The 17,006-nt window shown below is 36.8% G+C and overlaps 1 protein-coding gene across 1 annotated transcript in view; it reads right to left on the reverse strand.

The window, feature by feature from the left end:
• LOC148876081 (TOM1-like protein 3) overlaps positions 1-11,003 on the reverse strand; it is a 58,307-nt gene extending 47,304 nt beyond the window's left edge. The window contains exons 1-2 of the mRNA XM_088966016.1: positions 10,620-11,003; positions 9,920-10,066 (exon numbers count right to left, since the gene is read on the reverse strand). Of these exons, the coding sequence (XP_088822142.1) occupies positions 9,920-10,029 (110 nt within the window). The 5' untranslated portion in view covers positions 10,030-10,066; positions 10,620-11,003. The remainder of the gene's footprint in view (positions 1-9,919; positions 10,067-10,619) is intronic.
• Between the last annotated feature and the right edge of the window lie 6,003 nt (positions 11,004-17,006).

A 17,006-nucleotide genomic window follows, 5' to 3' on the forward strand; every position in this document is an offset into this window, starting at 1 on the left:
AAAACTTGGGAACTAGGAATTGCATCAACTAGACATAAAGAATGCTTTTTTGAATGGTGACTTAGAGGAGGAAGTATACATGGTTCAACCCCCTGGATTTTGTGCCAAGGGAAGTGAAAATAAGGTGTGCAAGCTGAGAAAGTCTCTTTATGGTTTAAAACAATCTCCCAGAGCTTGGTTCAGTAAATTTCACATGGCAATTCAGCAGGTGGGCTTCGAACAATGTCAGTCTGATCATACACTCTTTGTGAAGAGATGTCAGGAACAGGTTGTTGTATTGATAGTGTATGTGGATGATATCATCATTATAGAAAATTAGAGTTTAGAAATACAAAAATTGAAACAATTCCTTGCATCTAAATTTGAAGTGAAATATTTATGTCCCCTAAAGTATTTTCTTGGAATTGAAGTCGCCCACTCAGAATATCTTCATTTCTCAAAGGAAATACACCCTTGATATATTACAGGACACGGGCAAATTAGGTGCAAGGCTAGCAGATACTCCCATGGATGTTGACCACAAGTTGGGTGACTGTGATGGTGAACCTCTGAAAGATGTGAAACAGTTCCAAAGGTTAGTGGGAAAGTTGATTTATTTGTCCATGACCCATCCAGACATTGCCTATTCAGTTGGGGTTATAAGCCAATTCATGCACTCTCCTAAGAAACCACACATGGAGGCAGCAGAGAGAGTTCTTAGATACTTGAAAATGTATCCCGGAACAGGTATACTATTCAGCAAACATAATCACCTAAAGGTGGAAGTCTTTACAGATGCTAATTGGGCAGGTGTTGTGGATGACATAAAGCCCACGAGTGGATATTGCACATTTGTGGGAGGAAACCTAGTGACCTGAAAAAGCAAGAAATAAAGTGTGGTAACAAGGTCAAGTGTTGAAGCTGAATATAGAGCTATGGCACATGGGGTGGCTGAAGTCCTTTGGCTAAAAAATCTTCTAGGGGAGTTTGGAGTTGTTGTTCATAATCCTATGTCTCTTTACTGTGACAACAAGGCAGCCATAAACATCGCCAACAACCCTGTCCTACATGAGAGGACCAAGCACATTGAGGTGGACAAACACTTCATAAGGGAAAAATTGGAAAAAATGAAATCCACATCCCTTATGTCAACTCCAAGGAACAACTCGCAAATGTCCTCACAAAAGGGCTTCCATACTCGTGGCACAATGAGTTATGTGACAAGCTGGGCATGATAGACATATTCAACCCAACTTGAGGGGGAGTGTTGTGAGGATTATTTAATTGTTATTTTATAGTTGTTGTTAGTGGGTTTAAGATGCTGTCAATTAGTTATTTTCTTTCTTTCTTATTAGTTTGTTTCTAGGGAATGTCGTTAGGGGCATACTTGTAATTTTCATTCTTTTTATATTAAGTTAATATAAATAATGAACTGGCAACAGCCAAAAAGAGTTTTTTCCTTTTCTCTCAATCATATCTTCCTCTTCTTCTCTTTCTCTCTCTCGTCTCTCTCTCTCCATGAATGATTACAGTAACTATAGTCATATTAACTTGGATGTAGAAATTGTAGTTCAATTATGATTTTCTTAATCCAACACAAACATCAGACCACAAAGCCCTCAACTTGTTAGTTTGAGATTTAGTTTAGGTTTGCAAAATAAAATAGGTTGTACAGTACTTAAGAGAGTTTACATAATCAGTAAAAAGTGAAAACAGAACCAGTAAGTTGGTAAAAAGGATTTGATATGTTAAAATAATTTAGTTGTTGATCTTAGGGTCTATTTGGCTAGTTAAAGTGTTTTTTATTTCATCTTTTTCCTTTTTGTTATGTCTGTTATTGTACTCAGGGGCACAAGGGTCTTTTCCCTTGTTATTTCTGCCGCCCTATATATATTAAAATAAAGGATGGCGCCGCCAGCACTGTTACATTGCAAAACCCTTCTCTCTTCTCTCTTCTCTCTTCTCTCTTCTCTCTTCTCTCTTCTCCACTTCTCTTCTCTTCTCTTCTCTTCCTCTTATTTCTGGATGGCCATACTGTCAAGATGGTACCAGAGCGGGAATACTGATTAAAGAGAGCAGATCGAACAACCTTAACTATCTCTTCTCTTCTCTTCTCTCTTCTCTCTTCTCTCTTCTCTCTTCTCCACTTCTCTTCTCTTCTCTTCTCTTCCTCTTATTTCTGGATGGCCATACTGTCAAGATGGTATCAGAGCGGGAATACTGATTAAAGAGAGCAGATCGAACAACCTTATTGAGAGAATAGATCGAACAGACTTGCTGAACCTGGGCAGAACAGAAATCTGATTCTGGACTAAAAAAACAGCTCTACAACTAGTACAGTTCTCCCTGTTTTCTCTTCTTTACCCTCCTTGGTCATGTGCCAAGTGAAAACCATATGAGTCTGGGCGGCTGAATGCTATCGAACCTGTATACCCCTGTTTTTTTTTTATCGTGTGATCTTGTTCATGTGTTAAGACAACTGTAGGTCAAGGATGACCTATCATCTCAATGATTTGATTTGATTATAAGTGATAAGGATCTCCCCTGCTGATTAGTGGCTGTTAGACATTCTGGAATTTTGGTAGGTTGGGACTGTTAAAACTGTACAGGTCTGAATCTACCGAATACTACCTCTGTTTTGTCCTGAATTTGGTACTGTTTGTGCTCAACCTGGTTTTTAAACCCAAGTGTGTGGGTGTGGACTAAGTGGAGCATTGTTTTGTGGAGTAAGGAGTCCTAAGTCCGGTGTTTGGGACTGATTATCTGTTTGACCAATGTTGACTGAGAATTCTGTTACTTCAGAGATTTCAGGGAGCCACAATGGAGTGAGTGGGGGAATGGATATGAGCTTTCCCATGGTTGTTATTCCCTTTGATGGTCTAAATTACCTTGTGTGGTCTAGGGGAATAAAACTCTACATCACTGCTAGGGGGAAAATAGGATACATCAATGGGAGAGTGAAGGAACCGAAGTATGGAAGTGCTGAGTATGATAGGTGGAACCAAGAGAATAGTAATGGTGATGTCTTGGCTCTTGGTTTCAATGCTGCCACAAGTAAGGAAGACTTTTATGTGGGCTGAAACTGCTTGTAAGATATGGGAACAAGCGAAGTTCACCTATTCAGAGCAGAGACACTATGCAAAGATATATCAACTATAAGCTGAATCCTCTACTTGCAAGCAGGGGGAGAGGAGTCTCTCAATGTACTATTCTGATTTGACATCAATATGGAAAGAACTTGATCATTATCAGAATGTGAATTGGAAGTGTGATGAAGATGCAAAGGCCTATAAGTCACTTGTATCTCAGCAACGAGTTTTTGCTTTCCTCCTAGGGCTGAATCCTTCGTATGAGTCCATCAGGGTGCAGATCTTGGGTAGTAAAGACTTGCCATCAGTTCAGGAGGTGTATGCCTTGGTGCAATCAGAAGAAAGCAGAAGTGTGATGAATGGTGTAGAAGGGGAGTCAGTTGCCCTAGCTGTCCGGGGAAATTCAGATACAAATGTCGGAGGTGGTTTTAAAAATGGTGACACTCAGAAAAAACCAGATGATAAGAGCAAACTTTGGTGCACACACTGCCAGAAGACACGACACACGAAAGATACATGTTGGGATTTCCATGGAAAACCTAAAAGGGCCCAGGATTTGGGTAAGAAGTCAGCACCTGATCAAGGCAAGAAACCAGGCCAGCAGAATCAAAAAAGGTATAACTCAGCTAATATGGCATCGACAGAGACTAGTCCTTTGGTAACTCAGGAGAGGCATCCCAATTCTGACCCTAAGGAAGATATTATCAACTCCTTTCTTGAACATTTGGAATTGTATGGTAGGACTCTCCGCCAGATGGATTCTGGTCCTACTCCCTCTACCTCATTTGCGTCTACATCAGGTAATGCCACAGCTTTCCATGTGTCATCTCATACTACTGATTCTCCTTGGATTATTGACTCCGAAGCCTCAAACCACATGACAGTAAGTCAAATTTGTTTCAGACATATAACCTTCTCTCTGGGAGAGATAAGGTAAGACTAGTTGATGGTTCTTTTTCTACCATAGCTAGCCGAGGTACCATACATCTCCCACTTGGCCTTACCCTTCCTAATGCACTGCACGTTCCAAAATTACCTATTAATTTGCTGTCTATTAGTAATCTAACTCACTCCTTAAACTGCTCAGTCACTTTTTTTCCGTCTTCATGTGTGTTTCAGGATTTGGCCTCGGGGAAGACGATTGGTAGAGGAAGCATGGTGGATGGTCTCTACGTGTTGGAGAATAATGCTGGTCTAGTGGCGACAGAGTCCATGAGTTCGTCAAGTGAGAGTCAAGCCTATTTATGGCATAGTCATTTAGGTCATCTTTCTTTTGAGTCGTTAAAAGTTATGTTTCCAAAGTTGTTTGAGTCCTTGTCAGTGAGTCAGTTATAGTGTCAAACTTGTCAATTGAGTAAGCATTGTAGAAGTTCTTTACCTTTACGAAATAAAAGATCTGAATTTCCATTCCATATTGTTTATTCTGATGTTTGGGGCCCTGTTACTCTACCTACTGAGGCTAGCTATAAGTATTTCATTACCTTGATTGATGATTATTCTAGATACACTTGGGTTTACCCTATTCGATCTCGAGATGAAGTGCCACAAATTGTGAAAGATTTTCAACGCATGGTGTTCACTCAATTCCAAACGGAAATCCATATCTTCCAGTCGGACAATGCGAAGTAATATTTCCATAGTGATCTCACAAAGTTTTTTGCTTCGAGTGGGTCACTTCAGCGAAGCTCTTGTGCCAGGACACCCCAACAAAATGGTGTGGCTGAACGGAAGAACCGCCACCTTCTCGAAGTCGCTCGTGGCTTATTGATTCATATGAATGTGCCAAAACGGTTTTGGATGGATGCAGTCTTGTGTGCTACGTATATCATCAATCGCATGCCCTCTCAGCTACTAGAGTATAAGGCCCCACATCAGCTCTTGTTCCCTACAGCCCCGTTGTCCACCATTCCGATGCATGTTTTTGGGTGTCGTTGTTTTGTCCATAACCAATCCCCTACTCGTGGTAAGCTTAATCCTCGGGCCATTCCTTGTGTTTTTCTTGATTACCTTTTATCTCAAAAGGGGTATCGCTGCTATGATCCCATTGCTCGCAAGTACTATGTTTCCATTGATGTCTCATTCTTTGAGAATCAACCTTTTTTTTCGGTTTCTCCTCAGGGGAGAGTAGGGTTGAGGAGAAACAGGCGACGACTCAAATTCAACTACCTCCTTTACCCGACCCTCCTCCATTCCGGGTTTTTCATTGTCGCCATAAGAGCCAGCAGAGTTCAAGAGCTGTGGAGCCTGACACTATGCAACCAACATCATCGGATTCACCCAAGGAAGATCTGTCTCATCAGCCAGGTACACTTGCTCCCATTGATATGTCTGTTCCTCTAAATGTTGGTTTACCTGTCACCAATGATCTCTATATTCCTATTGCTAAGAGAAAGAGTGTTAGGTCTTATACCACTAATCATCCTATCTCTATTTTGTGTCCTACGAGCATGTTTCGCCTTCATATCGTGCCTTCCTCTCTTCTGTGCACAGTGTCCCCGTTCCTAAGACTATGACAGAAGCTTTGTCTAAACTTGAATGGACAGATGCAATGAAGGAAGAAATTGATGCTTTACACAAAAATGGCACTTGGGAGTTGGTAGACCTTCCTGAAGGGAAGGAACCAGTGGAGTGCAAGTGGGTGTTTACAGTGAAACACAAGGCTGATGGAACTGTTCAAAGGTACAAGGCTAGACTGGTAGCAAGAGGCTTTACACAGGTATATAGAGTGGACTATGCATAGACTTTTGCTCCAATAGCCAAGATGAACTCTATTAGGATTCTTCTTTCCTTGGCAGCAAATCTTAACTGGGACCTTCACCAATTGGACATAAAAAATACTTTCTTGAATGGTGACTTGGAAGAGGAAGTGTACATGACCCAACCCCCAGGGTTTTGTGCCAAAGGTAGTGAACAAAAGGTTTGTAGGTTAAAAAAATCTCTATATGGGTTGAAACAATCACCTCGGGCTTGGTTCAGTAAGTTCCATTTAACAGTTCAACAAATGGGATTCAAACAATGCCAGTCAGATCATACTCTATTTGTGAAAAGAGGTGAAGGTAAAATTGCAACTCTTATTGTGTATGTGGATGACATAGTGATCACAGGAGATTGGGAGGCTGAAATCCGGAGACTAAAAAAATTCTTAGCCACTAAATTTGAGGTGAAGGATCTAGGCCCCTTACGTTACTTCCTTGGAATTGAAGTTGCCCGCTCACACAAGGACATCTTTATTTCCCAACGGAAATATGTACTAGATCTACTAGAAGATACAGGCAAGTTGGGGATAAAACCATTTGATTCACCAATTGAACCTAATCATCTTCTAGGAGACAGTCAGGGAGAGTTTTTGAAATATGTAAAGATGTTCCAGAGACTCGTGGGGAGACTTTTGTATTTGTCTATGACCAGGCCTGATATTGCCTATGTAGTGGGTGTCCTTAGTCAATTCATGCACAGTCCTAGGACAACTCACTTTGAGGCTGCAGAGAAGATCTTGAGATATCTCAAGAAGTTTCCTGGAGCCGGTTTGTTGTTCCAGAAACACAGTCACTTAAAAGTGGAAGTATATACTGATGCAGATTGGGCAGGAGCAGTCAATGACCGAAAGTCTACCAGTGGGTATTATGCTTTTGTAGGAGGAAACCTTGTCACATGGAGAAGTAAAAAACAAAGTGTGATGGTTAGATCCAGTGCTGAAGCAGAGTATAAAGCGATGACTCATAGGGTTGCGGAAATCATGTGGATAAGAAATCTGTTAGGTGAATTGGGTTTCGCAGTGAACAATCCTATGTCACTCTACTATGACAATAAAGTTGCCATCAATATTGTTGCTAATCCAGTCCGGCATGATAGGACGAAATACATTGAAGTGGACAAGCATTTTATTAGAGAGAAACTTGAAAGTGGAGAAGTGTGTACACCATATCTCAGCTCAGAAGAACAACTTGCAGATATCTTCACCAAAGGTCTTCATCATGTGCGGCACAAAGATTTGTGTGACAAGTTGGGCATGATTGACATCTATGCTCCAACTTGAGAGGGAGTGTTAAAATAATTTAGTTGTTAATGTTAGGGTCTGTTTGGCTAGTTAATGTGTTTTTTATTTCGTTTTTTTCCTTTCTGTTATGTTTGTTATTGTACTCAGGGGCACAAGGGTCTTTTCCCTTGTTATTTTTGTCGCCCTATATATATTAAAATAAAGGTCGGTGCCGCTAGCACTGTTACATTGCAAAACCCTTCTCTCTTCTCTCTTCTCTTCTTCTCCTCTTCTCTTCTCTTCTCTTCCTCTTATTCCTGGTCGGCCATACTGTCAAGATGATATAAGGCCTATAAGATGGTTAAGTAAAACGAAAGGCTAGTGGAGGTCTGGAGAGGTCATAGGGACTTGGAAAATTAAAGATGTAGTCTCTGGTGTTTTAAGAGAAGTGCATAAAACCTGGAAAAAGAGAAATAAATAGGAAAGAAGAAAGAAGCTAAGAGAATGATGTACATTTTCTCATGTATTCTTTCTCTCTTTAATGAAAACCAGTTATCTTCTCTCAAAAAAGAAGTTAGAGAATGAATAAGAAATTAAGATGGCCATAACATAGTTGTCAAGGCAACAGCTGAACAGCAAGGCACCCTTGGAGGGTCGCCTCACCCAAGTGACTACACATTTTTGTATAAGGCACCGCATAATATTTGTATATTTTTATTTTTATGATATAATAATAACACAATAGATATTTTATTATACTAAGTTATTCATTTGTGGGTTTATTACATTTTATTATTCTTATCATAGTCTCTTTTTATCATTATCATTTTTGTTTGGATTTAATCGACACATAAGTCAGTGGCATAGTCTTGAACCCTTTAAGACTTCAAAAGGGTTCAATATAAATAAGGAAGAACTTGAAGATTTCATCCAATCACTACACATAAGTCAGCGGCATAGTCTTGAACCCTTTTTATTATTTTCTTTCTTCTTTTTCTTCTCATAAATATGTTGATTTTCTATGATTTGATATGAGGTTTATACTTATTTCATGAGGATTATGGTAATTAGTAATTAAAGATTACTGCTAATTACTATGATACCTAGGAAATTACCCTAGCACTTACGTTCATTATAAAAAAAAAAAGGGAAAAAAAAACGTTGCCAAGGCAACTAGACGACAAGACACCCTCCCTGTCACCTAGCTTCATCTTGGCACCTTGTAAATTATGGACTAAAACAATGAAAAAAGAATATATTTTATGACAAATGATAGAGATTCAACCAATATTATGCACATTTCAACAAAACACCTGCCGTAAAACTAAGAATAAGTAAGAGACCCTAAGGGAGTCGTGCCTTCAGTCTTGGAGTCAGCATGGAATGAAAGAAATTTTACGAAAAATACAACTTCCATTCATTCATTAATTCTCAAAAGAGTCTTTACAATGATATATATATATATATGGGCAAACATCAAATCTCTTTGAGATCTAGAAGATAATGACCCTCCTGATAAATGCAACTAAACAAGGAAATACCAGCCAACAAAGGAAATATATTCAAGTTTAAATGAAGTTAAAATATTTTCTCAATCCCTATCGAATCCTTAATTTGATTAAGAAAATCTCCAAAGAGCCCCACTTGAAATGGCCAAATCTACTAGAATGGGCCCAAGCTCATGAGCCGTCATGGGTGTCTTGAGTGTGGGTTGCAAGTATGGGCTGTGAGGCCCATAGTCTTAGAACAGGGCCTTCTTTTTAGCCCATGTTTTTCTATATCATTAGGCAAGTTTTTTAACTTATAATTTTATCCCATCAACCTATATCGAGGTAGACATCACATTCAGCATGTCCAACCCACAAATTTACAATAGCTAAACTTCCTTATATAAAACCTGGGAAGCTTAATATGTGTCCATAAATTTTTAGTCTTAACCTTTTTTGGGGAGTGGTCCTGTTTGGATTAAGGTATTACGCACTGCTTGAGGCTTTCCCCAGTTTTGCTAAGGTAATGGCTAGTTTCTTATCCTTCATATTCCTAACAATAACAATTCCATTAGATGTTTTATTTTTTTCCACTGGATGCTTTATTAACCCTCCTTGTATGACATTCTATAACTTCAGCCTTCAACAACAATATTCCAACTCTAGTAGTAAAGAATATTGAACTATAAAAATGATTTCTACCCATGATATTGATCTCAAAATTTAAACCCAGTATTGACTACATTAAAACAAATGTTAGCTTAACAAATTTTCATAAACCAAAGTAATAGTGGCTAAAGTTAATCTTTGACAAGAATGCACAGCATTCGCTGGTGCTATCTAGAAAAAAAGTATCTTATAAATTGACAGTTACTAGCATGAGACCGTTTAAATGTCTTATGCCCAGTTTTTGGGATAAGTTTATCACAACCAAAACACTTCTCATGAGCCTCTGATTGTTCAAGGATAACTATTAATGGCCATTAAAGGTTAAAAATTATTCGACCAATGTCATCATAAAAGTGAAGGTCAGGGTAAATCTAAACATCAAATCATGTGATCTGTCCTATTAGAGATTTGGCAAAATGGTTATGTTCTAACAATCTTTCTACTTTCTTGTGTACTCTCATTCTAGAAATACATATAACTCAAAATTAGCATGATTTACATACATGCATGTGTGTATGTGTGTAGAGAGAGGGAGAGAGAGAGCACAAGAAGATAAGCTTTTCTATAACAAAGGAAATTCTTTTCAGGTATACCAAGTGGTTTAGCATTAGAAAATTGGAGATGCCAAACATTACGAAGACAACTAAGCGAAGGAAAAGTACAATATAACATTTCCATCCACCAAAAGGAAGAAAAATAAGTCCAGAAAAAAAAAATACCCTGGGTCTGTATTAATAATATCGCATATCTCAATGTTTATTGCCCAGTCCGGACCAATCAACATGTCACTGGTCGCCCTCTCAACACACGCAGCAGCATTATTAGCCATGTTTACACCCTCGCTTACTTCTCCAGCTTTTATCCTCCTAAAACCACAAATAACAATAATGGCATATACCATTCAGTCTCCGAGATCTCCCAAATAGAAAATAATGGCAAATTAAACATCTTTCTAATGCGTCTTTTTGATAAATTGAAAACAATTTTAAGTAAATTTTTTGCAAGGTCTTAACTTCATCACCTATGTGGACGAAAGGAATTACAAATGCAAAAGCAGACAATTTTCAAGAATGAAAATTGAACTAGGACCAAATAATCCACTGTAAACACTACCACTTAATCAAACCTTTTCTCCAGCCCACTGCTGGGAACTGAAAGAAAACCATAATTCAAAGCAACAAACAGCAACCCATTTGAAATTTAACTGTGAAAACCATAAACCCATTAAAATAAAACAAAAAGAACCCACGTTTCTGCTTTCCCTGATTCTGATCATAAGAGAAGAAACCCAATAAGGTTTCTACCTTTCCCAATTCAAAACAGGTGAGATGAAACTGAAAACCCATTTCGGATACATCGAGAGGAAGAAAATCCCAGGCGAAAATCACGAAGACAGAGATCGAATACCAGACGAGTTACCTGTCGATAGAGAGAAAGAGCTAAACTAAAAGGAGGGTTTAGGTGGTTGGCTTGCTCTTGCGTGCGTGTGCTTGATGGTGGAGAAAGTTGAACTCTGCCAACGACAATATGTATTTGACTTTTGAAGTTTTAATTCCTCCCTTGATACTGGCTTCTTCCTCCGATCACTTTTGTTTCCTCCTGCCTTATTCTTCGAATCCCCCGGTTTGTAATTTTTATATTTCCATGTTTATGTGCCTATCTGTGCTTCTCTGCTAATTTCTGTCTTGACTTTTCTGTGAGGTGAACGACGCTTCCTATAATACGCCGTGGGCGCGTTATGCGCAAACCCCCCAGTCGAAGGAAGTTGAGTTGAGACGATGGCGGGTGGGCTCTGGCCGTGTGAAGGAGCAAGGCCGAGTGGCTTACATTTGAACATCAGACATGTGCCGGTCGACCCTGGTCCAACAGTTGTCTGGCTGAGCCTGAGACTTTGGTGGAGGGCCCAATGAATCTAGTCAAAACTGGCCCAGATCGCGAAAACGTTAGATGTGTCTCGATTCTCGGCTCTCCTCATGCTCAAAGGATGTCAACGGGTCGGGTTTTGTCTATATTTGATTCATCCCAGCCCGGCCTAATTCACACACGAAGCCACCCGGTTAAATGAGGGTTTGTCAAAAAAAAACATAATATATAAATATATTAAGCTGAAATGTTTACGTAAGAAGGGAAGGTTGAAAAATAGAATCTAATAGTATTTTTTGCCGTTTTCTTAGAAATTATAAGAATGTCACTATCTACTAGTACTCTCTCTTTTGCTTTTTTTTTCTTTTAAATTATAAGAATGTCACTCTCTCTCCTACCAATTCACTTTCTCTTTTTCTTACAAATTACAAGAATGTCCTGCCATCTCTCTCCTTATTAATTACAAGAATGTCACTCTCTCTCCAACTGAGGGAGACATCAACTCGGCATCCCAGTTGCTAGGGGACCCGTAATCAAAGGTAGTCGAGTTCGACTAGACTCGAGCTCGAACTTCTGAGCTCGAGCTCAAGTCTCTAATTCGAATCAAGCTTAATCTAGATGACACCTCGACCATTGAGGGAGACCTCGGCCACAGAGGGAGATCTTGGCTTAGCACCTCAACAACTGAGGGAGACCTCAGCTCGGAACCTTGTCAACTAAGGGAGACCTTAGCTCAACACCGCACCTGTTAGGGAAACCTCAACTCGACACTTCAGCAGCTGAGGGAGACCTCGATTTGGCACCTCGGCTCGGAATCTCAGTTTGGCAACTCGGCTACTTGAGAGACCTACAATCAAAGGTAACCGAGCTCAAACTTCTGAGCTTTTGACTCGAACCGAGCTCAAGTCTCTAATTCAAATCGAGCTCAAGCCTGATAGTTTATGAGCGAACCCCTGCAACGCAGGGCTCCCTCCACTAGTAAAATATTAAGTTACACAAAAAAAAAATGTAACATAAGTACAAAAAAAATGAAAAATGAAACATTTTAATAGATAGACATGTATTACAAATAAAACGGAGAATTTTAATATTATATTTATACACACAAACATAGAGAATCTATTTTTATAAATTTGAATATATTTAATATTATAAAAGGGGCTAGTTATTTAAATATACTTTGTTATCAAAATACAAAAGTATAACCCTTATAACCCTATGATTTGCAAGATTTCTTGGATATGCCTTGTAAGATGGCCCCACATAACACAAATAGGTCATCTGTTAAGGAAACATATAGGGCCATTTCACATGCCCATTAAATTTTTTTTACAGATGCTACCCCCCCCTCCCCCCCGCCCACCCTCTTCTAGTTCTAAGATTGATGGCCAAACAATTATAAAGGCCAATCTAAGCTTGGGTAGGGAAATAAGGGGGTAGAGAAGGAACAATCCAGACTTAGATATTAATTGAGCAAGTTGAGTGTTATGAATAATGTGTTGTTGATAATGGTTTAGTTGTTAAAATTATGTCATTGATACAACTTACTCTATCTTGTATAGGAAGGTATTTGACTCTAAAATTAATTGAAGGCTTGCAATTGCTAGTTTTGACAATTAATACCATCAAGGAAAGTGGATGTGAGACTGATGGTATTGTGCTAAGTGCTGAGGTGACAGTGTTGTGTTGCTATTTATTTTCCATGTATAAGATTAAGAAGAAGGGCATTATTGTTAAATTTAATAAATAGTTAATAAGAGGGGCATGTTTTGAAAATTTAATAAACAATTAAGGGCATTTTTGTTCTTTTATTTGTTTTTCCATTAGGCTTAGAGTAAAATGCTTTAACAAGGCATATTTAAGTAGTAGTTATGCGAAGTTACAAACCATAGGTTAAGTGTTTTGGTCAAACAGCATGATGTATTTAACTAATTAACCCTATAAAAATATATTTATTATTATAAAACACATTTAAAATAAAAAATCATATATTTTATTTATTAGTTTACAATTAGGTAATAAATTCCAATTTTTCCATTTTGGCTAAGAAGAATTAATGCATTGATAATGGATTTTTAGTTGTTTCTACATAAAAGGAAAGCTATATATTTGTAGCCCATTTTGATTTGTCATATTCAAGTTGTATTTTTATTTTAAGTTGTTTTACTAAATTTAAGCAGCAACTAAATAGGTAATAGATGCCATTTTTGCATTTTGGCTAAGAAGAATTGTTGCACCAATAATGGATTTTTAGGAGTTTTTGCACAAAAGGAAAGCTATATATTTGCAACCCATTTTGATTTGTCATATTGGAGCTGTGTTTTTCTTTTAGGTTGATTTACTAAATTTAAGTAGTAATTAAATATGCTTTAGACTATTTTCTTCATGTTTTTCATGCATATGGTTCATTAGGTAAAACTCTTGTTATTGATATTTTTCTCCAAGATTTTTTTTATCACATTGTACAAGATTTGGGAATTTGGGGGCGGTGCAGGGTAGGGTGCACACGAGGTCCAAAAGCCACACCACAAAGAGCCTATAGTTCCAGGTATTTGATCCCATGCCTCCTATTTGGAGGGATGCCAAATGACCATCTCAACAAACCAATAATCAGCTTTATTGTTTGGATAATTAAAGATGCTTTGAGATTGTCGTAAGAATCTATTAATGTTTCTTGTTGTTTTTTATTATTGAATTCCAAGAGGTTTTGTACGTATAACTTAAGAAATAAAATTCTATATTTGCCAAGAATTGTAGGGTGCATAATACCTTCCTATTATGCCATTAAGTTCCAAGTTTATCAAATAATATTAGCTTTCTTATTTTCCTTTTTCTTAAAGAAAAAACTTTACTAGTGATTTTATTATCCATTTGATTTAAAATTCATACTCATATATCCTAATGAGTAAAAAGTCGGTTTACATGTTGAATTTTTTATTGGAAAGTGGTTGATTCAAGTTTCATAAAATATATTCTCAATAATATTTTGTTCATATATAGTATCAAATTAATTTTTAGTTCATTTTATTAAACATTAATGTAAGGGCACGTACTATGCACATGTTCAAGCAAATGTAGGGTAAACCTATCTGCAACATGATATTTTTATTAAACTTGTACAAAAATCAAGGCAAGTATCTACTTTATATAATATAGATGTATAATTTAAATGAACCAAAATTTAGAGATAATTGACCAAACTCTTTTACATCCAGCCCTCACGACAAAAAAAAAAGTTAATATTTGTAGGGCTATTATTTAAAATTCACATTCACTTTTCCCCATATTTCCTAAACTTACTCTGACTTTTTAAAACCTCTAAATACCTCATACTACAAGGAGACCATTGGTTTTTATATATTTATTGTATACTACCATCCCTTTAAATATGCCATGAATGCAAATTGTGCATGGACGAAACATATTGCACTACCCTCCATTTGATATTTGTGGGTTCATTTATATATATATAATTGTACTACCATCCTATGAAGCTATGGAACTGTCACAAATGAAATGTTTACATGAACTTTACATTATTTCACATAAATTTAGTACTAGGAGACAATGCCTTGCCCCATGCCACAAGACAATTAGAGTGATGCGATGTGCCAAAAACCAAATTTTCCATATTCCGCTATATTACATGCTCAAGTCTCAACATTTCTTTCCATATATTCTCAAAATATAAAATCTTCTACAGATCTGAAAAGAAAATATATCAAAATATGCAAGAGAATATTAGGAGATATGCTACTCTACCACATCATTAATTTAGCAAGTGATTCTTCAAAGAAGAGGCAAGACTAGTTGGCATAATCTCAAGACTTGGACAATAAGTTACATCAGAATATTCAGTTTATATTTTTGAACTATATACTATTTTCCTAGATTTTATTTTGTTATTGCAAAAGGGTTTGGGATGTAACCTAAGCTAGTATATATATTCCAGTCACACCCTTTGTAATCAATTTTGATTTTTTTTAATAATGAGTGGAATAGCCTTGTTTTGATGCAATTTTTTTCTTTATCATTTTTTTTTTATTTTTAGGAAGAAAAATAAAAACTATGCACTAACAACACAAACCCTACTGTATGGGGTCCCACACATATCCTTCCATATTATAGGCACAATATTAGCATGATAATTAACATAATAAGAAAATCTAGAGTTTTACTTAAAAAGCTTTGTTAGCTAGCCTATCATCACACCTATTAGCTTCCCTATAGTAGTGAGATATAATTATTGCGATTATGCCTATCACTTTGGCCACCTTCACGGCTTCAAAGTTGTGATAGTTGATATAGAGTCATGCTAAATAATGAGCATAAAAAGCCATTGTTAATAGTTTGGTTAAGCCCATTATTGATAGCCCATAGTTCAACCATGTCATTTGAAGTACCCCCAATGAAAACATATATAGTATTCTATACATCACCTCCCAAAGTGACCCTGAAAGATTACAATAGTCATTGCTAAGCCTAATTGACCACTTAAGCTTCAATCATAGTTAAGCCTAAACCATCAAGTTGGAGGAGACTTCCATAACTCATTTCCATAATTTAATAACATTTCTTAAGACAACATTAGTATAGAGAAAATTTTGAGAGTGAAGGCTAATATCATGCCAAGCACATTCAACATCAATAGGTTTATTTTGAAAAAAAAAATCATTACAAGACTTATCCATTGGGAGTAACAAACCAATGTTAAAGCTCAACTTTCAAGAGACTTTAATGGTTATATTAAATAGTTTGTAAAATTATAATGAGGGGGTTGGGTAGAAATGGTTTTATATAGCATAGGATAAAGTACATTGGGGGAAAAAATGAAAAACATCAACTAATTCTAAATTACAAATTGAGCAAATTGGGTTATTGATGTGGTCTGTAATTTCCCTATCACTAATAACCATAAAAACACTGCTAAACACAATAATGACAAGGGGTTTTCCAAATTTAATTCAAACAAATATTTGATTGTCCAAACTGAGTTTGGAAGAGGAAATCATAAGCAAATTGAATAGATACTGACCATTTTAGCTTAAACCTCATATCCATGAACCAAATTATTTGTTTCCTTGAGGTAATGGAATAGCATAAATCCTTTGAAGGATATTATGTGGAAGAGGCATGGAAACTATGTGAAGGTCCCATTCAAAATTCACTATACAATTAACAACCTCTGCAGGCTATTTCTTTGGCAAATGACCAGGTAACCAAATTTCCTTAAAGGGATTATTAAGGATATAATATCATGTCAAAAATTAGTATAAACTCCATCATCAATCTTTCTTTGTAAATCCTTTTTAGGAGTTAACAACCCTTAACCAAAATTTTCAAACACTAGGAATCAAAAAGACAAGGGTTGAAAATTCATAAAAAGATAAGTCTCGACCATATTTGGAAAGAAAAGTAGTAGTCCAAAGTGGAAATTGGCTATTCATCAATCTCCAAGATAACCTGATGAGGAAAGCTTGATTAGTAACGGATGTATCTTTTAGACCCAAACCCACCATGTTTTTTGGATTTAATTAAGAATTTATAGGCTATAAGATGTTCGCTACTTTGCTTGTTTGAACCCAAAAGAAAATTCCTCTTAAAATGATCAATACATTATGTGACCTCTCTAGGAATTTGAAAACTTTGAATGGAATGATTGGGAATATTTTCCATAATGATATTGATCGAGGTATGTTGACTAAGAGAGGGTAAAAACTCTTGGATTTATACATTTTCACATGGACAACTTGGATTTAATATGATCCAAGAGATGGTAAAAACTCTATTTTGTGACTTTTCCACTTAACATGGACATACCCGGGCATCTTTCTAAATTTGAATACAGAGAAATACCACAATTATTTGATTGCATCTAATGCCATATTTTAAAGGTATTTGATGAGGATATTATGAAAGATTTACCAAAATTTATGGTTTTTT

Source organism: Nelumbo lutea, chromosome 1 (genome assembly GCF_056320005.1).
Source record: "Nelumbo lutea isolate HS-2025 chromosome 1, American lotus-T2T, whole genome shotgun sequence".
Lineage (NCBI taxonomy): Eukaryota > Viridiplantae > Streptophyta > Magnoliopsida > Proteales > Nelumbonaceae > Nelumbo > Nelumbo lutea.